We start from the raw sequence: 26,016 nt of genomic DNA, 5'->3' as shown, positions 1-26,016 counted from the left end.
TTTGCTGTGATTAGGGTGTGTTTGAATAAAATTCGTATTTTGAAATACAGGCAGTGGATTTACGATGCTCTATTTATGTCTTATCTGTGTAGAACCGGAAGTCAATATTTAGCCATTAGTTCCTTAACGACGATCTAATAGCAAAATAACCTAACTTTTAGTTTTTTAGAGAAATTACAACAATCACCTGCCAGTCATCAACATTGTGTAAGTGGATCAATTATGTGGATACTATTTTTATGGAGAACTGTAATCGACATTCTCACAATTTTGCCTTCTCGCAATCTCGTTGTTCAGAAACTAGATAAATACACAAAATTGCGAAAACGTTTTTAGCGCTGAAGGATTTAATAGAACACTTAAACGAATGTTGTTTGGATAGCGCAGTGGTGAACATGCAAATCTAACATTTATTCAATGATGATTAAATAAATGCTGTGAGCATTGTCAAAACTGTGGAAACATTCAATTCCAAGCGAATGCATGCACGTATTTAATGGGGAATACATTTTAATTATATATTTAACAAATATATGCATTTATCTCACTGGCATGAATAAGTATCGGGCTCCTGCAGCGACGGATTATACGTCACCTTCCACTGATGACGTAAGCCCCAGCTGGGATGATGTAGGAGGCAGCTCATGCTCTCATCCTCTCGCCATTCCATCACAGATTTCAAAGAATCCAGAAGCCTGTTCTTCGCTCTGGCTATGTTCCAGGTGTAATCAGCAAAGCTGTGCTGGTGGGTTCCCTCAGAGTGGAAACCTACCAGAGTTGCCACATCAAGATATAACTGAAATACTCCCACATCACGCTGACACACCAGAATATAACTGAAATACTCCCACATCAAGCTGACACACCAGGATATAACTGAAATACTCCCACATCAAGCTGACACACCAGGATATAACTGAAATACTCCCACATCAAGCTGACACACCAGGATATAACTGAAATACTCCCACATCAAGCTGACACACCAGGATATAACTGAAATACTCCCACATCAAGCTGACACACCAGGATATAACTGAAATACTCCCACATCAAGCTGACACACCAGGATATAACTGAAATACTCCCACATCATGCTGACACACCAGGATATAACTGAAATACTGACATCAAGCTGACACACCAGGATATAACTGAAATACTCCTACATCAAGCTGACACACCAGTATATATAACTGAAATACTCCCACATCAAGCTGACACACCAGGATATAACTGAAATACTCCCACATCAAGCTGACACACCAGTATATATAACTGAAATACTCCCACATCAAGCTGACACACCAGGATATAACTGAAATACTCCTACATCAAGCTGACACACCAGGTATAACTGAAATACTCCCACATCAAGCTGACACACCAGTATATATAACTGAAATACTCCCACATCAAGCTGACACACCAGGATATAACTGAAATACTCCCACATCAAGCTGACACACCAGGATATAACTGAAATACTCCCACATCAAGCTGACACACCATGTATATAACTGAAATACTCCCACATCACGCTGACACACCAGGATATAACTGAAATACTCCAAACTCAAGCTGACACACCAGGATATAACTGAAATACTGCCACATCAAGCTGACACACCAGTATATTACTGAAATACTCCCACATCAAGCTGACACACCAGGATATAACTGAAGAAATGTTTAAAGCATCCGCTCTTATAATAATATATAAAAACTGACTTCAATATCTTTTGCATTGTACTTCGGCCTATAGCTGTGGAACAGGAAGACACTCTCCTTGACCCACCACAGGAAACACCACCAGTATCAATGTCTTTTCTCCGAGACTGAAATGATTGTGTTCCCATGACAACAGCTTGTCTTTATCACGTGAGTTTCGGGTAACGAAATGCCTTTAAAATCACAAAATGTAGAAAAACGTTCAAAAACGGCAGCATGCATGCATTCAGTGTAAAGGCGGAACTGAGCAAGTGAATCTGAGCGATCGGGTGAAACTGACAACGTCTCATGACAACAATGTTTATGGCGTCTGGTGCTTTGGTATTAGTGAGTTCGACTGAATTTGTCCTTAAGGTTTTCTGGGAATGGTAAAAGTCATTGAATTCATGTAAAGTAGTATTAAAAAATCCAAAAGAAAATCAAACCTGGAGTTCTAATATCTATGTACAGTAACCATAAATGGGGCAGTTATACAAGGCATATGACCTTTCAGCTTTTGGAAGGGAATTATCGTTAATTCCTCATGTGAAATGGAGAGAACTGGCGTGAAGCTTTTGCTTATTCGCGATGCTGCGCACGCGGAACATTACACTGTGCTTCGGCTAATGGACTATATCACGCGGAGAGACACTGTGATGTAACATCTGTGATGAGGACTTCGCATCACTGAATTCAGTTAAACTTCAGCTAAAATCGATGTATACTATAAGGCCGATAGTGCTATTTATCACACTATCCACTTCTCGAGCGGCTTCAAAGTAGAATCCGCCACAAGGGGGAGCTCACTGTAGTACTGTTATAGCCAATGAACATTAAGGTTGAGTTCCTCTCTCACCAGCCGCGGGACAATGTAGTTTAACAATTTCCAGAGTGAGTTTGAGAGGTGGATTACTGTTCACCGATGTGACATCAATTACCAATGGTTTAACAACAGAACGGAGACGCGGTGGAATCGGATCAAATGAGTGAATCGTGTTTCACGCCGCATGGTTTTAGGTATATCACGTAAGTGATAGCCGAATCGCGAAATGATGCGTCTGTTGTTTAGTTGATACTGCATATAGATACTGAAGCTGTATGTCAGTCCTCTGTAATAATCGACCAGAAAATCCAATGAATAACATAAAGAACATCGTTCCACCATACAGTGACATGGCATTAACCAAATCACCGAGCGTCACACTGCACTGGGACACACACACACACACACACGCGCGCACGCACACGCACACGCACACACACGCACGCACGCACGCACGCACACACGCACGCACACACGCACACGCACACACACGCACGCACGCACGCACACACGCACGCACACACGCACACACACACACACACACACCTTCGTGGGGTGATTGAAAACGTAGTGCTGTAACCTGGTTCATAAACTACTAGGTTAGCCATCCTGACATCACCGGCTGACATAAATACGGAAGTGACGTCACACACCACCATGCCCCTCATCTTTAACTTGCAGGATTGGTAGGGTTGCCTCGTAGTCAAAGCAGCAACCAGGGTTCGATTCCCCACATGGGTACAATATGTCGATTCCACACACTGACATAATGTGTGAAGCCCATTTCTTGTGTCTTCCGTCATGGCAGCACGGAAAGGTTGCTGACGCTGCGTCAAACTAAACTCACTCCCCTTTCGCAACATTTCTCTCGGGATAAACTATTTTTGACCGGACAGTATATTTTGCCTCGCAACGGATTCAGCATAAAGCTAGAGTAGTTTACTTTATGTCACAGTTTGAAATACTTGGTGAAGTTTAAGGCATACACAGAAGTAATGACGACTGACGTCTCCACGGCGTCGCTGGGGATGTACGACATCGTCTGAAGTCACGCACAGAGCAGCTGTGGCACTCTACAGTCGGGTCCAGACGGCCGTCTATTTAAGACATCTGGTCTAGTCACGTGGTCCCAGGAGACGTCTTCCTCCGGCTTGTCTCCTCGCTGTCGCCGGAAGACTAAATCAGGGCGGATGGATGGAGCAATGTTGTCATACAGATAAGACGGATCAGACATATGGTTGCCTTTTGAACCATCCTCTATTGTAACGTAGGGTTCATTATTACTGGTTGCCGAAACAGTCATACTGGTAGTGATGTGGCAGTAGTTGTAATAGCAGCAGTAGTAGAGTGAGTGAGTGACTGAGTGAGTGACTGTGTGAGTGTGGCTTTTCAATATATCGCTTTTAGCAATATTCCAGCTACATCACGGCGGGGGACACCAGAAATGGGCTTCACACATTGTACCCATGTATGGAATCGAACCTGGGTCTTCGGCGAACGCTTTTGTTGTTGTCGTTGTTGTTGTTGTTGTTGTTGCTGTTGTTGTTATTGTAATTGTTGTCGTAGTGGCGTCGCCGTCGTAGTCGTCGTGGTCCTGATGATGGCAGGTGCAGCTGGACTGTCAGCGTGTCCCTCCGTCCACCACACTGTACTCACACGTGTAACACTGTACAGCAAACTAACAGGAGTCAGAGGCCTGAATGCTCGCTCTACGTCCCATATTGTCTCTACAAAAAGTTCGATACCACTCCATCCGTCATTCCTGACTACAAATAACTGACAGATAGGTGCATGGGGCTGTAGGGAGCTCACTGATCTCATGTTGTTATTTATGCCCCTCATTCCGCTCCCAGCTAATTACAAAGATGGGTTTATTATTCCCGCAAGGCGATTAATTATTCCTCATGTTCATCGAAGATAAAAGAGTTTTGTCTTGGGATATATGAAGACAAAATGATTGATTTTGTGGGCTGTATTTATTCGTTCGTATGTGAACATGAGTTTAGTTTTACAATAGTAATGGGTTATTGAGTCTCGAGACTGATCCGGCTGTGTGGTAGAGCCGGCGATACAGATGGACAGACACCATTCTGTGTATACCAACACTCATTAATAAGCAGGCGATGGGGCAGCGTGGCGGCTAAATCGTTAGCTCCTCAAGTTCCCAAATGGGTACTTAGATAAACCCAGTTGATCTGCCCCCGCTATAAGTATTGCTGTAAGCTGCGTACAACCCGCACTCAGTGTACAGGATCACTCCCCAGGTGAACTACATCACTGCAGGACGTGTAGGTAGAGTGAGTGAGTATGGTTTTACGCCGCTTTAAGCAATATTCCAGCAATATCACAGAAGGGGACACCAGAAATGGGCTTCACACACTGTACCCATGTGGGGAATCGAACCCGGGTCTTCGGCGTGACGAGCGGACGCTTTAACCACTAGGCTACCCCACGTGGTAGGTGGAAGACAAACCGGCAGCGTACGTGCAGAACACGTAGTGCAATATCTCAAATACATCAAAGTATCACTTACTTGTGATATTCTAAAATATAGAGAGATTATGACACGAGAAAGTGTGTCATGCGACTTATACGAAACAAGTATGAAATTCGGTATTGCCCGTGTACATGTACATACGTGCAGTAAAGCAAGTGTGACGGCCCTGTTGACTGACGTCACGTTCAGTTGTTTAATGACTTAGCGGACGACGAAATACAGAAACAATGGCTGCTAGGCAAATGTAATATGTGCACATGTGGACATATGATCTATATATGGCACTGGGTATGTTTCACTATGTTGATAATAAATATAGATAATTCTTTTCTCCTCTATAAGGAATAGCTGGAATATTGCTGGGTGAAGCGTAACACTAAACTCATTCACTCAATCACTTACTCACTCACTCACTCACTCACTCACTCACTCGTTAACACCTTGTGAGATTTGTAAGCATTTAGCCGAAATACTGAAATTTAGGGTTTAAACCCAGATCGCTGCTTAAACATTTGCGCTTGTATTATAAAATCCACATCCGGGTACCCTATCACATGATCTAGAATAAACGTTAACAATGGGACGAAAGGCCCCTATGTCACATTTTTACCTTTATATGTTTGCATGTTCAAGTAAATCAAATCTTAAACACACCAGACAAGATGTTATTAATTAATAGGGGCAGTGGGGTAGCCTAGTGGTTAAAGCGTTCGCTCGTCACGCCAAAGGCCCGGATTCGATTCCTAACATGGGTACAATGTGTGAAACCCATTCATGAAGTCCCCCACCGTGATGTTGCTGGAATATTGCTTTAAGCGGCGTTAAACCATACTCACTCTCTCACTACTGATTAATAATTTCAACAATGTATCATGTATATAGGTGTACACTATGAAAGGTTCAGGTTTGCGTACATTCACCAAGGTTGTTGTTTCCCACTACTATTCCGAGCCTCGTCATCGTTTTAATTGTTACTAGAAGATCCATTATTTCTATATCAAAACGACAACGTCATAATTGATGTACTTCTGGACTCAACCAGCCAGACAATATCCTTAGTAGTCTCGACCCGTGAAGGTCCGGTGTTAGAATGGACCCATGCTTGTCGTAAGAGGCGACTAACGGGATCGGGTGGTCAGGCTCGCTGACTTGGTTGACACATGTCATCGGTTCCCAATTGCGTAGATCGATGTTCATGCTGTTGATCACTGGATTGTCTGGTCTAGACTCGATTACTTACAGACCGCCGCCATATAGCTGGAATATTGTTGAGTGCGGCGTAAACTAAAATCACTCACTCTTGGTAATGTCGAGGTGTTCTGTCACCGACGGATAGTGTCCTGCCTGGTAATGTCGAGGTGTTCTGTCACCGACAGATAGTGGCCTTGCCACGTCCCCCACGTGTCCCTGTTCTCTCTCTACGCCGCACACATGTGGATCGGGTGGTTATCATGTCTGACACGTGCAGCGTCATGTGACCATTGAAGGATTCCGAGTATGTCGTGCGCATGCGTTCATGCTTCACTGTCAAACAGTGATGCGACCAGGTGCTCGCACAAAAGGTGAGCGTATGCCCTACTGGTGACATCTGTGTCAATAACACACGCAAAGACAAGTGAATCATTCAACTGATAAAGCACTGCAATGAAGAATACAAAGCCTGGAGTCACTTGAATAATGCATAAACGTGAGGGTTGACTAACAGATTGCGGCCTAACTGTGTGATTGAGCCAGTGTGATCTGTACGCGGGTGCATGAAGCAACGACAGACTTGTTCCCTAAGAAAGGTGTATCTACTGAATCCTTGAAGCCATCACGCCCCCACTGACTGTGTCTTTGATTACATTGCTCATGCTAACAAATACTGACTTGCTGATGTAGTTAGACTGCTGCCGATCATGACGGAAGTGAACACTGGGCAGAAAGTCACAGCCTAGATACTGGCGTCGCCATGGTGATGGACGTTATATACACAAACACTTAACTACTGTTGTATTCTGGAAACATGGAAGTGAAACACAACTACACCCTATCTGAACCGTCACTTTTACGTTTGATTAAATGCGTGGATATGTACAGCAAGAAGAGAAGTCAACAATCAGCATTGTACACGGTTTTCGCTGTTGATAAATTGAGTTTAAAGTCGTGTTCTAAGGTCTGATTTGATCTGCATATAAACCACTGTTCGTGTCATGTTGAAATTGTCTTCACTCAGACTCGGAAGGATCCCTAATACAATATATCCGGCAAATTGGCTCACTAAACAGGACCCGAGAGACAAGTAGTTCTGACTAGTGGGCCACTTACTAGGGGATAAAGCTGTGCAGTGATGGACGAGGGTGTATGGGTGGGGCGCTCTCTCAGTGGTGTTCCTGTAATACACATAACACACAATGCACCATGGGACATAGATCCAGGACTGTGCTAGTGACGTGAACTTATAGTGTGTTAAGACAATTCTGGGTCAGTAGGTACATTTCAGCGTGATCAGATACATAGAGTCCAGCTTCTAAAATGGAAACAACAGCTTAACCTAGAAACACGCAAAATAATTTCAGAGACATGATCTCATCACACAGGCTGGTTTTCATGACGACACAGACATGCACTTGTTTTTTAATGTTGTCGCACCACCTTACGTGAAGTTCTGTACCGTTGGGGATTAGTCAAGAACTGATAAACATATTCAAAGTTACACCTGACTACAAACTATCAAAATATAATACACCTGCTTATAATAGATTAGTCATGTATAAATATACTGAGGAGATAAACATATTTGTAAACATGTTTGTTTGTTGATATGTGGAGATGATGTGGGAATTGCTTCGGACATCATCTCTGTCACTGAAGCTTCAAATATGGAAATATCAACTACACATGTCAGCCATACAAGAACGGACTATTCCCCACTGTTGACACAATTACGCCTGTATGCAATATACTGCATTGTATTGACAGTTGGTCAGACTCGATATTTAAAGTCCCCAAGGTCTCCGATTGGTGGTCTCTGATTGGTGGTCCTTTTGTCCATTTGATGAACAGATGGACCTTCGTTCCTTGAGACCTTGCGATACAGGTCGTTAGATGGTGTCCATTGTGTAGGGGTCTGTATAATACCGTGTTTTCATAACCTCAGTAATTAGGCTTGTCTTCGTACCACACAAGTACATACTCTTTTGGCGAGTTGGACGAGTCTGTTGTAAGAGCGTATTACACCAACCCTCGAGGGGGCAGACCAGACCTCATCCATGGATCCAGCCACCCATATCGTCAGAGTCAAGCACATTCGCATACATTGTTTCGGGATTATTTTATGGCATTTCGAACTAAATTTATATTAAGAAATCATATAATCAATGTGATTATACCCAAGTATATGGCAAGATTTGTCAAGAACACATCAAGTCATGATTCAATTCTAGTATGTCATTGTTCACTGACACATTTTGATACAATTCCTCCATGTTTTCACTTCCAACACCACGGTACAACATCATCAGTCGTTACAGGGTGTTCTATAATACATAAACTACCCTACTGGAGGGTTGAAAACCTGCACAAACAGCCGCGGCAATAGCTACAGATAATCCATATCGTCTGTTGGTCACTTTACCGCAGTCATGTTGACTGAAGAATTCTTGGGCCGTTCTTATTATGAAGATGATTAAACAGACACGTCTATAAACAGAACGTTTGCTGAAGACATAACACTTATAATCAACTGTTATTATCGTAGCAAATATTCCAAGTTCACTTCATAATTCAACCTTAATAGGTCCAATTGTTTTATCGGCATTCTAGATGCTGGTCAATAATGAAGTATACAAGTTTAAGGATGGCAGCTTCTTGTTTATTGCACAGAGAGACGTTTGGTGTGGTGTCCTAGACCGCTATAAAGTGACTGAAACCCAGTCGGGAGAAGTACTAGGTTGTGCTGTAAACAAGAAGGTGTTATCCATAAAGTTATATCTTTCATTTTTCAAAAGTCCACTCTATATGTTTCGAGGACGAACGACTGCAGTGTGTAGTGTCCTCAAATTGGAGTCTGCCAACTTCCTGTGGAAGACAGGACGGACGCATGTGACAGAAGACAGTAGCCCACTGACACCCGCCAATACTGATTCCATCTGATTCCATGGAGTCGAGGTGCAACAGGGAGTACCAACATCACAAGAACTGTTGTTTGCTGAAGAGGAGGGCTCGGTTCCAATGCGTGTGAGGGCCACTGCTGTCTCACGGTGGTTTCTAGGTTAAACTCAGATTGTAAAACAACGGTGACGTCATCATTATCTACCTGTACTCATGATTTTCTTTACTCGGGGATTTCAGGGTCCAGGCACACAATCAACATTGACGTTACGGCTGGGTTATGTCTAATTAAAAACGACGAAAGGCATTCAAGGCCATGAGAAATCTCTGTTAAAAGTAGAGCCCTTTTTACGATTCCTCCTGTATCACGGGCAAGCGAATCTCTATCACATACTGGTGATACCAAGTGTTCGCAAAAAGGTGAGCGTATCCTGAACCATAGATGGTACGCGTCACAAACACACGCAAAGCCAAGTAAGTTATTCACGAACAAACACATGGGAACATATGGTTCAATGCAAAATGGGGAATGGCATCAGACATCATTTTGTCATCGATGATGTTAACTTGAAATAATGTCTTCCACAAAATGTATAGAAATCTTTACCCTGGCGTTCAGTGTTGGAACCTGCAATATATATTTAACGTTCTGACCGATGTAACGTCTAATGGACAGCTGCCTTACAATAAATTAGTGTTCCAGAAACTGGGGTCCTGATCAAATCCCAATATCAACCACGGTAGTCAACTCCTAGAACCTCTGAATATAGTAACAAACGCCCATTTATGAAAAGGAGCCCTAGGTAGATTGAACCCGAGGAAATCTAGACTTGCTTTATTTAGGGCTTTTAGCACTGCAGAGAGGGCTGAGGGAAAATAATGTTGTTCAGGGACTGTGAGACCTGTCAACTCCATGCCAGGCTGTTTCCGATGATGTGTTAAACCAAGACTCTGTCATGATGGTGTTAAACCAACTCTCTGACGATAACAGTGACATCCTTGACACACGTGTTGTGGGGGCTGTATCTAATTCCCAAATTCTCAATTACATCCCTTTGCTGTCGCATCCTCATGGGTTCGAATCCAACATCCCCTATTGAGATCTTCTCTATGTCAGATTATGGGGTTCACTACTACGACAATCAAGTGTCCCTGGGGCCATGCATCCACACGGTGACGTTCAAAACGATCACGTTGTCGGAAACCGTTGTCGGTGATCATGGATCAAAGTGAACCTGACAGCACTGACTTGACTCCGGCATCAGTAACTACCATCGCTTCCTGGACATGTTGTTTCACGAGTGACTTAGTTCATCTTCCAGGGAGTAATCCACTTAACACGTGACACTTCGGTGTCCAAACAGTTTAGCGTCATGGCCGTTAAACACTGACGTTGACACTGACGTGCACACACATTCTCACAATGCCAGTGAGATCAAAGCGGATACATGACTCCACAACAACGTAGCGCCGTCATCGCCGTCGGTGACACCGTCACTCAGCCCTGTCACAGTCTGGAAGCTAAGACGTCCATTACGCTGCCTGCTGATTCAGTCTTGCGTAAAGACCACACAGTGTTGTGACCGATCTGGGATGATCTCCTCCACGTAAATGGTTGACATAAACACATGGGTCAAACCGCCATCGCCCAGCCTATTTTTCTAACCTGTGATCAGGTACAGAGTAAATGTTTTGCGAGGAAATAACGCATTTTTCGCATTGTCGTAAACCGATTACCTTCCATAGAGACACATGTGTTGTATTTCGTGGGCTACCAGGACACACGAAGGCTCCCATCAGCCATTACTTCATGTGCTTGTTTAAATATGTGTTGCGTGTGTTGCCTACAGTCGATACCCTGGTATAAGGTAAACGCATGGATCAGCACAGGAATATTGAAATATACATAACTATATAATTATCATTATATAACACCTCTGGAAAGTGAGCTCCGGCATCACTGGTATCCAAACTGTCTGGAACTTCCAGTATACACTTGAAAGCTGGATCTGACCAACACATGATGATCATTACTATAGTTGTGTGATACTCTGTGGTATATGTGTTATATCGCCTACGACAAATAGATCAGTATGGAATAACCATCTTGTTAGGTCACACAGACATGTTATAACGAGGAATTAGGATACTTGTTTGCTATTAACCAAGGTGGTTCAAGTTTCTATAACTGGCGACATCCTTGAAGCTGACACTCCATTATTCAGCTACTACAGTGATCAATGCCGAGTTAAAACCATTTCACTCACTCACTCACTCCCCAGGAATGAGATCGCGAACATTTACGGCCCTTGAGAGTGCTTTTGGGAGATATCAAACGCCACTTAGAATGACACAATGTGTGATGTTAATGCACCTTACTACCGTGGGACGGAATAACATCGACAACAGTGTTCAACTCGTGTACATTAACCTGGAAATAGATAAATCAAATGTGGCCAACTGTTGTCACACCCTGGCCGTGTTGTTAAATCAGCAGGAGACCAAAGACTGCACGAGGGTAATTGCGGGTAATTATCACCTGAAATTATCACCTTTCTGAATTGCAGATAATCGAACATACTGCTAAGAGTTGTTTATGATAGGAAGAATGTAAACCTGGAGATCGGCCATCACAATTAGTACACGTCATTGTCGCACTTGACCATGTGTACTAATTATAACCACCACGATAACAACCACTGCATTCTCTAACAGTGAGTGAGTGAATGATCCGCGCAATCGTCTGCTCCAACAATGTTTCCAACCTGAATTACCAAGAAACGTGGAAGTACCCAACTAAAAACAACAGAAATATAGAACAAGTTATTTCCAAATGAAGCGGTAGAGTGAGTGAGTGAGTGTGTATACAGATACTAGAGACATATCACTATGCAGATGCCGCATGATGCACCCTGGTGGGCATCGAACCCAGTTGTTGGTCTTGACGGTCGACTGTACCACTGTGCTACACAGATTCCTGTGTAAGCAGATCCGGCCACGGACATTACCTGTTTGTTGAATATTCGTGAATAGTACACACCCTCTGATTTCACAATTGCTCATAGCATTTGGAACCAAACCATTTCCCTAATCATACGAAATCTGTGAATCTACAACCTGTGTTCGCGGTTATAAATGTGCGTTACTGATCCACTCATACAGTGTTTACACATACTATTTGATTTACTGTGAAGGCGTGATCTAACGATAAGTGTATGTTTGATCCAGTGTAAGCATGACTGTAGACACGTGCGTGTATCGGGTCGATCCCACTGCGTACCCACGGGAACCATAGGAAAGCCCATTGTTTGACCAGTGTCATCTGTCGTAACTCCGTGGGTGTTAGGTCTCTCGCTGGGGCTCAATTACCACATTGTACAGATACTCTCAGTCTGGGTTTTCAGTTGGATAATGCATGTTCGTCCATAGACAGCACTCACCCTGCATGATGTCTTGCTTCTTACTGACAGACGCTCCTAGAACCGCATGGTTGTCGATATTCGAGATTAAAATGTTGATTGATTGGCCACACCGATTTATGGTGTGTCACGTGTCCACATGGCAGTGTTTGGCGCTCATGCTATCAACCATCTGCCGTGCCAAGACTTGGAAAAGATCTCAATCAGTTTATACTCATTTGATTTAATTTTCTCGAAATGCCAAGCAGGCCTCGATCTGCGCCTATGTCAAGTAGGGCTGTTACAATTCACTAGTGTACTCACTGGAATCAAATATGCCTAAATCTATCTTTTTTTAAAGTTTTGTTTCAATGAGGACGTCTGTTATTTATCCCAGTGCAACAGAATGATAGTGAGCACTCAAATGTTGGATTTGTTAGTAATATGCTCACTGGTCATTGTCGGGATAAAGTAACATGTCGAATGTTACATATTCTATTTTGTCATTGTTCCACTGAATAAAACATAATCTGTTGACATGTTTAAAGCCTTCTCTCGTAACGACGAAGGCCCTTTGATTCCCCAGATGGGTGCTATGAAACCCATTTCCGGTGTGGAATATTGCTAAAAGCGGCGTAAAACCTCACTCACTCACTCACTCGTAACGTGCATTAACTTGGTGGTCGCCCCAATGGTGGAGACACAACAAGCAGCAAGGAAGGTATTCAATGGTTGTACAATGACTCCCACAATAGTAACGGAAGTCACATTTACCAACTGAAAGTGTTAGCCATGTCAAGAGTTTATTGTCCTCCTGTATTGTCCTCCGACCTCTACCCTATACAATGGGGAAACGTCAGAATTCTAGTTTTCTGCCATGTTAATGACTTCCTTGTCCAAGGAGGTCCACCTTTCCTTAAACATTCAAATTTGATGGACAAAATATTGGTTCATTAGTCCCACAGATACATGTTATTATCCGTGTCATTGTCGATTGGATCACTCACATTTCCCGTTTACGCCCAAACGGAAATTGTTTCGTCGGAAAATTGAACATCGCCAAAACGTTTCATAGTTTTATTATAAAAGCTGGGAGCCAACACTGGGCGTGACAGGCAAACTAGAAATGGCAATTACGTGATGGAGTGGCTACAATCAGTGGAGACACCAGGTGTTCAGGAAAAGAGGAAACATATCCTGCTCGACTGGTAGATTCCCCAACTCACAGTTTTGTATTGTTCAGTAGATATCTTTACTGATAGATATATTTCCCTGTCCCCAGACCAACACAGCTGGAGATGTAGGAGAAGAACTTTAGCACTGATTGACTGAAGCAAAACGATCCTGTTGTTTTAGTGCGGCTGTAGAGAGTGGTCGATAATGAAGCTGGAACCAGATAACCTCGGCAGAAATTATGTTTACAAAAAACCCAAAGTAAAAACTTTAATTCATTTTTTAACGATTTCCTGTTTAAAGACAATTCTTTTATTGTTGCTTGTTCTGTCTCTCGCATGGAAAGTTTATTGAATTTAGTTCCTTCGCCAGTCTCACTATCAGTTTATACAAGTTATATTGTTTTTGCAGACGACGACATTATACTTAATAACTGGGTATTTCATGGTTCCCGATCAAAGCCTTTGACATGCCACAAATACTTAGAATAAATGTTTTCATGCAGTTTCTGTTGGTCGACGACATGAAAATCACTTGCTGCCCCAGCATCTGAAACAACAATGCCCCCTTAAACTTGGAAATTTCAAATAAAAGTCAATTTTAAACATATTAATCACATACAGTATTTGTATCAAATGTTCCCACTGTGTCGTAGTAAGAGGCGACTAACGGGATCGGGTGGTCAGGCTCGCTGACTTGGTTGACACATGTCATCGGTTCCCATTTGCGCAGATCGATGCTCATGCTGTTGATCACTGGATTGTCTGGTCCAGACTCGATTATTTACAGACCGCCGCCATATAGCTGGAATATTGTTGAGTGCGGCGTAAAAATACACTCACTCACTTACTGTGTCGTCGTCATCGCGTATGTAGACTGTTCAAAATGAAATATATTAATAGAGTATTATTCTACTGCTTTTTAAAAAATATATTTATACGAAGGACCAATAACCCTGCGTTGTGGCCAGCTCATTTCACATGGGAAGTTGTTACAGGTTATGGTGGATCTGTGGATTATAGCACAACAACATTGGATCTAAATCCAACACAAGATATCTATAACACGTATATATGTGTAATTAACTAACGCAGGTACGTGCGTCATACGTGCAACCAGCGCATAGTGTTGATAGCTTCATCCAATTAAGATGCGCGCACTTCCGTATCTGTCCGGCGAACAACATTGCTTGTCGGGACAGGAATTATTCAATAAGGAAGGGAACAAATTGAATTATATCATCATTCCAAGTATGAGTAACTAAGAATGCAGATATCACGTCTTCATATACTTTACTTGAACCCGTGGTTGTCCTTCACATGCTCTTGAATGGGAAAACTTTGGACGCCACCTGAACAACATCAACGCAAAATCTGAGACACTCTCAACTTCTCCGCCTCCACTATTTCGTGATTAATCAATCTTTAGTACATTTCATATAAACATTCTTCTTATCTTCATGGCTTGATAAATAAAAAACGCAACATTTTGAATTGTAATTTCATTTGAACAATTCCATAGAGAAGAAAAATTATCAATTGATGGATGGGCAAAATAGAATTCTTTAATATACAGGTAGCAAGCCAAGAGTATATGCTTGAGCCCAAAAGCTCTGTCTATCTATACCTCGTTTAGATCAGACCTTAGTGTTCGCTACACGGCAGATCTTAGGACATCCCATTTCAGAACTTTGACCGACCAATGAAATGCCTTATAAGAAGTCGAAAGTTGCCGCCCTGGTTAGCAGACTTGTCATGCTATTTTCAGTAGTTATGTAGCAGCAGCGAGCTTGGAGACTGGATTTTTATATAACTGAGTAAGGCGTCATTTAATTCGAGATGATGTGCATGTGATAGAATAGAAAAGAATAGAATAGAATAATACTTTAATGCCTTTTCAGGAATTTGTGTTACATCAGCAGAGCTACTGACACATTAAAGAGATACCAAACATATTTACATAAATTCTTTGATTTAGGTATCTTCACATTTGTTTAATAGAGATATGGTACATGTACTTGGAATACAGGATGTACGGGCTCTCTTAGTTTTCACAATTGGAACTTTCTAGCGGCAGCCTGAAGGGATGGGGGTTGTATTCCGAATTTAAGTAGTGAGTACGGTCAGTTATGATTTTGACAGCTTGATTCACGATTTGCTGCTCATATATTGATGATAAACATTCAAATCTGACTCGTGCGATTTTACTTGCAGTGTTAACAATTTTGTCTATTTTAGATTTGAGATGAACTGAGAGAGACCCGTACCAACACTGGAAGGAAAATGTTAAATACTCTGAATAAATGCTGCATAAAAAGATGACATCACATATGGCTTAACATTAAAAGATCTCAGTTTACGCATGAGATGAAGACGTTGTTGACACTTTTTGTATAGGGCTTCAGTGTTAGAGTTCCAGTTCAGCTTAGAGTCAATGAAGGTTCCCAGATACTTATACTCCGACACTGTCTCAACACATTCACTGTTGATTATCACTGGAAGCATTTCTGTGGGTTTACTCCGAAAGTCAATTATCAGTTCCTTTGTTTTTGTGACATTTAAGAGTAAGTGGTTTTCTGCACACCAAGTCGTAAAATGATTAATGTCCTCTTTATACAGTTCTTCAGAATCAGTGTCGTTCAGTTTGCCGACAGTTGCTGCATCATCTGCGAACTTTACAGTTGAACAGGTTGAATTCGAGCTTGCACAATCATTAGTGTAGAGGTGGCAGACTCGCTGACTTGGCTGAATCATGTCATGGTATCCAAATTGAGTCGATTATCTGGTCATGACTTTATCATGTACAGACCGCTGATATACAGAGCAATCCCAAACAGTAAACACTAATCAAAAGTTTAATATATTTCATTTCATTGTGATTCAGTTTTCTGTCTGTCAACGCTTGCCAATAAAATATTTTCATATTTCATATTTTCAGCATAATCATTCAAAACTTGTTTAATGCAGCACACATTAAATATGGCTTTGTGACGTTGACTTGTAATTCACTCACTCATGCAAAATAACTCAGAATATTTCTCCTGTCTTTGACAGATCCTGACAATGCAGAATTCCTGGATGGCGTTTACTGTCGTTGCCGTGGCAACCCTGTGTGTCTGTGTCAGCGGAATGGGGATGGGCAAGAATGCCCAGTCGTTTGGGGATGGTCAAAACAATGACCAACGGTACCAGAAATGGTACGAATGGATGGTCAAGCGACAGCTGGGGTCCAACGACCTGTCGTTTGGTCGTTACCTGCAAGATGGCGGCAAGTTCCTGGACTGGGGCAGCGTGTTTGATGGCGGTCGAGGGAAGAGGCAGTTGTCTGGATTCCCAGACAGATTTGGAAACTACCAGCGGTTCTTCACGAACGGGCTGCAAGACTGGAAGAGCACCTTCAATGGCGAGAAGAGAGTTGCCCCTGAAGAATAAACGGTTCTGTGATGTGCGCATGCGTGAACTCCGCACGCGCCCAAGCTTACAACAAAAGACCCACCTCATTCTGTTGTCTTTCACAAGTCTCTCATGTGTGTTATCTCCCTGCACGAAGACACAATGACATCAGTGAATATCACCAGGTTCGCCAACACACAACCTAGGAAACTCAATATTCAGATACAGGATACTAGCTTGTAGTCCAAAATTATAAGCGCAGCATTGTCATGCCAGACCAGTGATTTCCATATATGGATTGTCGTCCATGTCCATGTCGTATTGGAGACGTGAGCGATGATAGAGAGTATGTTTAATCCAAGGGGCATGTCAGGAAGACAGTCTAATTACCAACTTGGTTTGATATGTTCAGGCATCTCGGCCTCGGGTAGATCATATATAAAAGTCTTTGTTCGTCAAATAATACAGAAAATTATCACACAAGTTACAATGTTTCATGGTAGGTGTAATCTCTTACTTTATATGTCATTCTGTTGGACATTTCCTTTTTCAATAAAATGTTTATGTTTAATCAATTGGTTTTCTTAACGTTATTGAAGAATAAATTGTGCGGTAATGTTTGCGACTGGAATAACTAGAAATTCTTAAAACTCATATCTCAGCCAAGCAGTTTTATAGCAACATGAAATCAACTGGAAACGGGAAGGCTCGGTGAAAGACTACACATACGGAGCCACAAACACAAATACCTCATTTGTTGTATATGTTGTATGTTGTTGTTGTTTTGTTTAACATTGAGCAATATTCATGTTTTATGACAAGAGCCTCCAACCCAAGTCTGGACCAAGCAATACAGTGACTGATCCCATGAGCACGATGTGATTATTTCAACCAAGCCAGTGAACCTGACAACACGATTCACATTCATCTCAATCCAATACCCAACCAATAGTACTGTGTAAGAGTTACCTCAGCAATCGCTTACTCCAGCTCAACGCAGGATGAACACCTCGGTAATCTTGTAATTAAAATGTAGCATTTCGGTTCATTCACTGTCCAATCTTCCTGTGCTATCTGCAAATTAAAGTCACGTGATGACAAGCTGACGGTCTTGTGTTTCTCCACCTCACATCTTCAGTGACACATTGAGTGACGAATCACAGTTGTGGAATATCACATCGACTAATACACTGAATACCAAACACTACAGGCATAGGGAGTTAGTATTCAACTGAAGACTTTTGTCTGGTAATAGTCCGCCCCGTGAGGGTTTAATCAGAACAAATACATATATACGTGTATCCAATACAAGATAAAATCAATACAGTTATAAGTATCCATTATATTCAAAGCCTTACATTTATCACAACTTCAGTAAAACATTCCTGTGTTTATTGTAGCATTTAAAGACTATATAGCCATAATCTAAAACATGGTCTGACTTATGTTGGTGGATTGTGTCGTCACTGAATCATGAAGTATGTTGATAGCGGTGTAGATGGACGCAAGGGGGAACACACTTCCTCACACTGACAGTATAAACTAAGAGCTGGAACTTAATCACTCTTGGTTGTCTTTCAATAAAAGATTCCGATGGAAAAGGTAAAAGAGAGCTGAAACAATGTAGTCATAGAATTATCAGTGGCGATATCCGGCGTTTGTGAAGAGGTTCGCAATGTTCAGGTAACGACAAGTGGCTACAGCGTTACACATGTCACAATGGACGTGTTTGGCGAACAACGCCAGCATTACACGTGTGTTTGTGATGGATGATAATGTAATATTTTTTCTCTTGGATATAATCAGAATGGATATGAAACAGAATTAAGGCATAGCTCAGAGGAAAGGGAGATATATGCAAGTGCTTTGTATCCTGAACAAACAAAGGTCTACATTTAAAGCTATCATCATACAAGGTCCTACAAACCTCGATTTATACAACCGCATTTCTTTAATCCAATGTATTTTGGTCTGAAACTGACAGTCTACATTTTCCCATTTTTAAAAAACCTTGAATGCGTTAAATAGTTCAATATTGATCGAAATACTATTTCTGACTCTCATGCTGACATCCAGGTTGCAGATATCACGTCCACAGCGCTCAATGCATGCAGGTGTTGCTGCTTACACGATACTTGTCCATTGACACACGAGGATGGATGCACATCCCCATTGCCTTGACGTTATCTCGATGTAGACCAACAACCATCATTTGATTCATCTCCGGAAACTACCGAATCAGATGTCCTAGTTCCTCATGTAACCACGCTTTCTTATTCTCAGGTGACTCGATGTAGACTTTGCAGGGTGATCTGGTTATCCGGACTACCTAATGTGGACCTGGTCTGTACACGATGACCCACATTGAATATCAGCATCAAGCCCTCTGTAATGCAACATTCAGATAAGGTTCTACACACAATATATACGCAGTGTGTACACACAGTACTCAGAGGGCACTATACACACAGTATGTACACACAGTGTTCAGAGGGCACTATACACACAGTATGTACACACAGTATTCAGAGGACACTATACACACAGTATGTACACACAGTGTTCAGAGGACACTATACACACAGTATGTACACACAGTGTTCAGAGGACACTATACACACAGTATGTACACACAGTATACAGAGGACACTATACAAACAGTATGTACACACAGTCTCCAGAGGACACTATACACACAGTATGTACACACACTTTCCAGAGGACACTATAAACACAGTATGTACACACAGTATTCAGAGGACAATATACACACAGTATGTACACACAGTATACAGAGGACACTATATAAACAGTATGTACACACAGTCTCCAGAGGACACTATACACACAGTATGTAGACACACTTTCCAGAGGACACTATAAACACAGTGTGTACACACTGTATTCAGAGGACACTATACACACAGTGTGTACACACTTTATTCAGAGGACACTATACACACAGTATGTACACACAGTGTTCAGAGGGCACTATACTGACACAGTATGTACACACAGTGTTCAGGGGACACTATACACACAGTATGTACACACAGTGTTCAGAGGACACTATACACACAGTGTGTACACACAGTATTCAGAGGGCACTATACACACAGTATGTACACACAGTTTTCAGAGGACACTATACACACAGTATGTACACACAGTATTCAGAGGACACTATACACGCAGTATGTACACACAGTTTTCAGAGGGCACTATACACACAGTATGTACACACAGTATTCAGAGGGCACTATACACACAGTATGTACACACAGTCTCCAGAGGACACTATACAAACAGTATGTACACACTGTGTTCAGAGGGCACTATACACACAGTATGTACACACACTTTCCAGAGGACACTATACACACAGTATGTACACACAGTGTTCAGGGGACACTATACACACAGTATGTACACACAGTATTCAGAGGGAACTATACACACAGTATGTACGCACACTTTCCAGATGACACTATACACACAGTATGTACACATAGTATTCAGAGGACACTATGCACACAGTATGTACACACAGTATTCAGAGGGTACTATACACACAGTATGTACACACAGTATCCAGACACTATATACATAGTAATTTAATGCACACAGTATTCAGCAGACACTATACACACAGTATATACACATAGTATTCAGTGGTCACTATATACACATTATGTACACAATACACACAACATTCAGACACTTGAAACACAGTATTACACGCAGTATTCAGACACTATCTACACAGCATCACTCATAGTATTCAGTAGACACAATACACGAAGAATCTAGGAGCGGTTTTCAGACACTATGTCTCTTCTAATGAAGAATGAAAGGTAATGGCGATGACTTCGCTGAGTCAGCACATAACAGCAAGAAGCAGTCAGACAGGAGCTACCAGAGACTGTAGATGGCGAGCTGCAGACATCACCTGAACACATTATTCTACATACCAGCTGCATGGAAGATTATTTTGGTTCTTTGAGGCGAACGGTGGCAATCTGTTTTTGTTTTGATATCGGAGATCACAAGCAAACGACGGCCGTTCGAACCAGATTTACAACTCTAAATTACAGCAACGGACAAACAGCAACATGTTCCTTGTTGTGGAATATCGATACTGAGGGTTGTGTTCTGCTGGCTTGGTTACATCAGACAGTTTCATTTATTGCAACTTGAATGGATACATGATCTATTAGAACATTGATTGCTGGGTGTTTAAAGCTGGTTCCGTCGAGTCTGACAGATACAGCCAGCTGTACATGAAGGCATCTTTTTCAGCGGCTAATCGAGGTTGGTTAGTGTTTGGGATAGACGTGGTATAGTCCATTGTTGTTGGGAGCACCGACGTGGTACAGTCCATTGTTGTTGGGAACACCGACGTGGTACAGTCCATTGTTGTTGGGAACACCGACGTGGTACAGTCCATTGTTGTTGGGAACACCGACGTGGTACAGTCCATTGTTGTTGGGAACACCGACGTGGTACAGTCCATTGTGTTGTTCCATTGTTGTTGGGACACCGACGTGGTACAGTCCATTGTTGTTGGGAACACCGACGTGGTACAGTCCATTGTTGTTGGGAACACCGACGTGGTCCAGTCCATTGTTGTTGGGAACACCGACGTGGTACAGTCCATTGTTGTTGGGAACACCGACGTGGTACAGTCCATTGTTGTTGGGAACACCGACGTGGTACAGTCCATTGTTGTTGGAAACACCGACGTGGTACAGTCCATTGTTGTTGGGAACACGTGGTACGTCCATTGTTGTTGGGAACACCGACGTGGTACAGTCCATTGTTGTTGGGAACACCGACGTGGTACAGTCCATTGTTGTTGGGAACACCGACGTGGTACAGTCCATTGTTGAACACCGACGTTGGGGAACACCGACGTGGTACAGTCCATTGTTGTTGGGAACACCGACGTGGTACAGTCCATTGTTGTTGGGAACACCGACGTGGTACACCGACGTCAGTCCATTGTTGTTGGGAACACCGACGTGGTACAGTCCATTGTTGTTGGGAACACCGACGTGGTACAGTCCATTGTTGTTGGGAACACCGACGTGGTACAGTCCATTGTTGTTGGGAACACCGACGTGGTACAGTCCATTGTTGTTGGAACACCGACGTGGTACAGTCCATTGTTGTTGGGAACACCGACGTGGTACAGTCCATTGTTGTTGGGAACACCGACGTGGTACAGTCCATTGTTGTTGGGAACACCGACGTGGTACAGTCCATTGTTGTTGGGAACACCGACGTGGTACAGTCCATTGTTGTTGGGAACACCGACGTGGTACAGTCCATTGTTGTTGGGAACACCGACGTGGTACAGTCCATTGTTGTTGGGAACACCGACGTGGTACAGTCCATTGTTGTTGGGAACACCGACGTGGTACAGTCCATTGTTGTTGGGAACACCGACGTGGTATTGTTGTCCATTGTTCCATTGTTGGGAACACCGACGTGGTACAGTCCATTGTTGTTGGGAACACCGACGTGACCATTGTGGTACAGTCCATTGTTGTTGGGAACACCGACGTGGTACAGTCCATTGTTGTTGGGAACACCGACGTGGTACAGTCCATTGTTGTTGGGAACACCGACGTGGTACAGTCCATTGTTGTTGGAAACACCGACGTGGTACAGTCCATTGTTGTTGGGAACACCGACGTGATACAGTCCATTGTTGTTGGGAAACACCGACGTGGTACAGTCCATTGTTGTTGGGAACACCGACGTGGTACAGTCCATTGTTGGTGGAAACACCGACGTGGTACAGTCCATTGTTGTTGGGAACACCGACGTGGTACAGTCCATTGTTGTTGGAAACACCGACGTGGTACAGTCCATTGTTGTTGGAAACACCGACGTGGTACAGTCCATTGTTGTTGGAAACACCGACGTGGTACAACACCGACGTGGTACAGTCCATTGTTGTTGGGAACACCGACGTGGTACAGTCCATTGTTGTTGGAAACACCGACGTGGTACAGTCCATTGTTGTTGGGAACACCGACGTGGTCCATTGTTGTACACCGAGTCCATTGTTGTTGGGAACACCGACGTGGTACAGTCCATTGTTGTTGGGAACACCGACGTGGTACAGTCCATTGTTGTTGGGAACACCGACGTGGTACAGTCCATTGTTGTTGGGAACACCGACGTGGTACAGTCCATTGTTGTTGGAAACACCACGTGACGTGTCCATTGTTGTCCACCGACGTGGTACAGTCCATTGTTGTTGGGAACACCGACGTGGTACAGTCCATTGTTGTTGGGCACACCGACGTGGTACAGTCCATTGTTGTTGGGAACACCGACGTGGTACAGTCCATTGTTGTTGGGAACACCGACGTGGTACAGTCCATTGTTGTTGGGAACACCGACGTGGTACAGTCCATTGTTGTTGGGAACACCGACGTGGTTGAGTCCATTGTTGTTGGCTACACCGACGTGGTGAACAGATGTAGATGATGTGACGTTATTGGTGTGTGAACAGATGTAGATCATGTGACGTTATTGATGTGTGAACAGATGTAGATCATGTGACGTTATTGTTGTGTAAACAGATGTAGATCATGTGACGTTATTGTTGTGTGAACAGATGTAGATGATGTGAGTTATTGATGTGTGAACAGATGTAGATCATGTGACGTTATTGATGTGTGAACAGATGTCGATCAGACGTTATTGTCAGATGTAGATCATGTGACGTTATTGATGTGTGTGTGAACAGATGTAGATGATGTGACGTTATTGATGTGTGAACAGATGTAGATGATGTGACGTTATTGATGTGTGAACAGATGTAGATGATGTGACGTTATTGATGTGTGAACAGGTGTAGATGATGTGACGTTATTGATGTGTGAACAGATGTGGATCATGTGACGTTATTGATGTGTGAACAGATGTAGATGATGTGACGTTATTGATGTGTGAACAGATGTGTATTAATGATGTGACGTTATTGTTGTGTGGGTGGAATTGAAAAGATGTAGATCATGTGACGTTATTGATGTGTGAACAGATGTAGATGATGTGACGTTATTGATGTGTGAACAGATGTAGATGATGTGACGTTATTGATGTGTGAACAGATGTAGATCATGTGACGTTATTGATGTGTGAACAGATTTCGATCCTGTGACGTTATAGATGTGTGAACAGATATAGATTATAGATTATGTGACGTAGTGTTGTGTGATCAGATGTAGATGATGTGAGTTTATTGATGTGTGAACAGATCTAGATTATGTGACGTAATGTTGTGTGAACAGTTGTAGGTGATGTTACGTTATTGTTGTGTGAACAGATGTAGATCATGTGACGTTATTGATGCATGAACAGATTTCGATGATGCGGCGTTATTGATGTGTGAACAGATGTAGATGATGTACCGTTATTGGTGTGTGAACAGATGTAGATGATGCGGCGTTATTGTTGTGTGAACAGATGTAGATGATGTGACGTTATTGTGTGTGAACAGATGTAGAATTGAAAAGATGTAACAGATGATGTGACGTTGTGAACGTTATTGATGTGTGAACAGATGTAGATGATGTGACGTTATTGATGATGTGAACAGATGATGTGACAGATGTGTGTGTGATGGACGTTATTGATGTGAACAGATGTAGATGATGATGTTATTGATGTGTGAACATGTAGATGTTATTGATGTGTGAACAGATGTAGATGATGTGACGTTATTGTTGTGTGGGTGGAATTGAAAAGATGTATGTGATGTGTGACGTTATTGATGTTATTGTGTGTGAACAGATGTAGATGATGTGACGTTATTGATGTGTGAACAGATGTAGATGATGTGACGTTATTGTTGTGTGGGTGGAATTGAAAAGATGTAGATGATGTGACGTTATTGATGTGTGAACAGATGTAGATGATGTGACGTTATTGATGTGTGAACAGATGTAGATGTGACGTTATTGATGTGTGAACAGATGTAGATGATGTGACGTTATTGATGTGTGAACAGATGTAGATGATGTGACGTTATTGATGTGTGAACAGATGTAGATGATGTGACGTTATTGATGTGTGAACAGATGTAGATGACGTGACTTTATTGTTGTGTCGGTGCCTCGGTGAACAGGTTAGATGAAGTCACGTTATTGTTGTGTGGGTGGACCGGTGAACACATTATGTAACGTTACAGTAAATGAATCTCCTAAGTTACGCATATGCTGAACAATTGTAAGTTTATTTAACACACAACATGAAGGGAACACTGTGAGTGCTTATTAACGAGGCGATGAATCTATAACGAGGCACAAACGACGTGAAATAAAACCACGGATTTCACGTGGAATGTAAAGCGGGCAGCCATTGTGAAACGTTACAGCCGCAGACAGAAAAAACACTAACGTTTATTTTAACATTATCTTTTTACCGAAAATTATCGTACTTTATCGACGATTGACAAGTTAGCATGGGATGAGATGGGATGGTCTAGATAGGATCTGTCACGACTGTGTTGATGGTAAATAGCTCAATGAATGCACAGTCGGAAGGAGCTGTGTTATTGCTGGCGTCGTAGAGAGGTAACACTAAGTCAGTGGGAAAGTGTGTACCCCAGGGAAGCGTGGCTACTGCCGGCAAACATATGTAAATCCACATGCAGTGATAATGTGGCTCCGTGGAAAGGGAGAGTTAACAGATATGTTCAAAGGATCTGTCCAGACAGAATGACTGATTGAACTCTAGTGTGATTATGATGAAAGCGTAGGACACTTGATGACTTGATGGGAGATAAAGTGGATGAGTGTGATGAGTGTGTGTGTGTCTTGGTGTATCAGTCCAGTGTGTGGTATCAGTGGAAGACACTGAGATATCACGCCACGCTGTAACATGGATACTCACTTCAGTATGCTGACTCCAGCC

The 26,016-nt window shown here is 42.5% G+C and overlaps 1 protein-coding gene across 1 annotated transcript in view; it reads left to right on the top strand.

Moving 5' to 3' along the window:
• The window catches only part of LOC124262581, a 35,300-nt gene extending 17,644 nt beyond the window's left edge, over window positions 1-17,656 (top strand). Inside the window, exon 2 of the mRNA XM_046697075.1 lies at window positions 16,747-17,656. Coding sequence (XP_046553031.1) covers window positions 16,756-17,124 — 369 coding nt within the window. The 5' untranslated portion in view covers window positions 16,747-16,755 and the 3' untranslated portion in view covers window positions 17,125-17,656. The remainder of the gene's footprint in view (window positions 1-16,746) is intronic.
• The last annotated feature ends 8,360 nt before the right edge of the window (window positions 17,657-26,016 follow it).

The sequence above is a fragment of the Haliotis rubra genome, unplaced genomic scaffold (genome assembly GCF_003918875.1).
Source record: "Haliotis rubra isolate DU_JTF1 unplaced genomic scaffold, ASM391887v1 Scf846, whole genome shotgun sequence".
Lineage (NCBI taxonomy): Eukaryota > Metazoa > Mollusca > Gastropoda > Lepetellida > Haliotidae > Haliotis > Haliotis rubra.
Note: the sequence above shows the minus strand (reverse complement) of the source record. Positions and strands in the feature narration are given on the sequence as shown.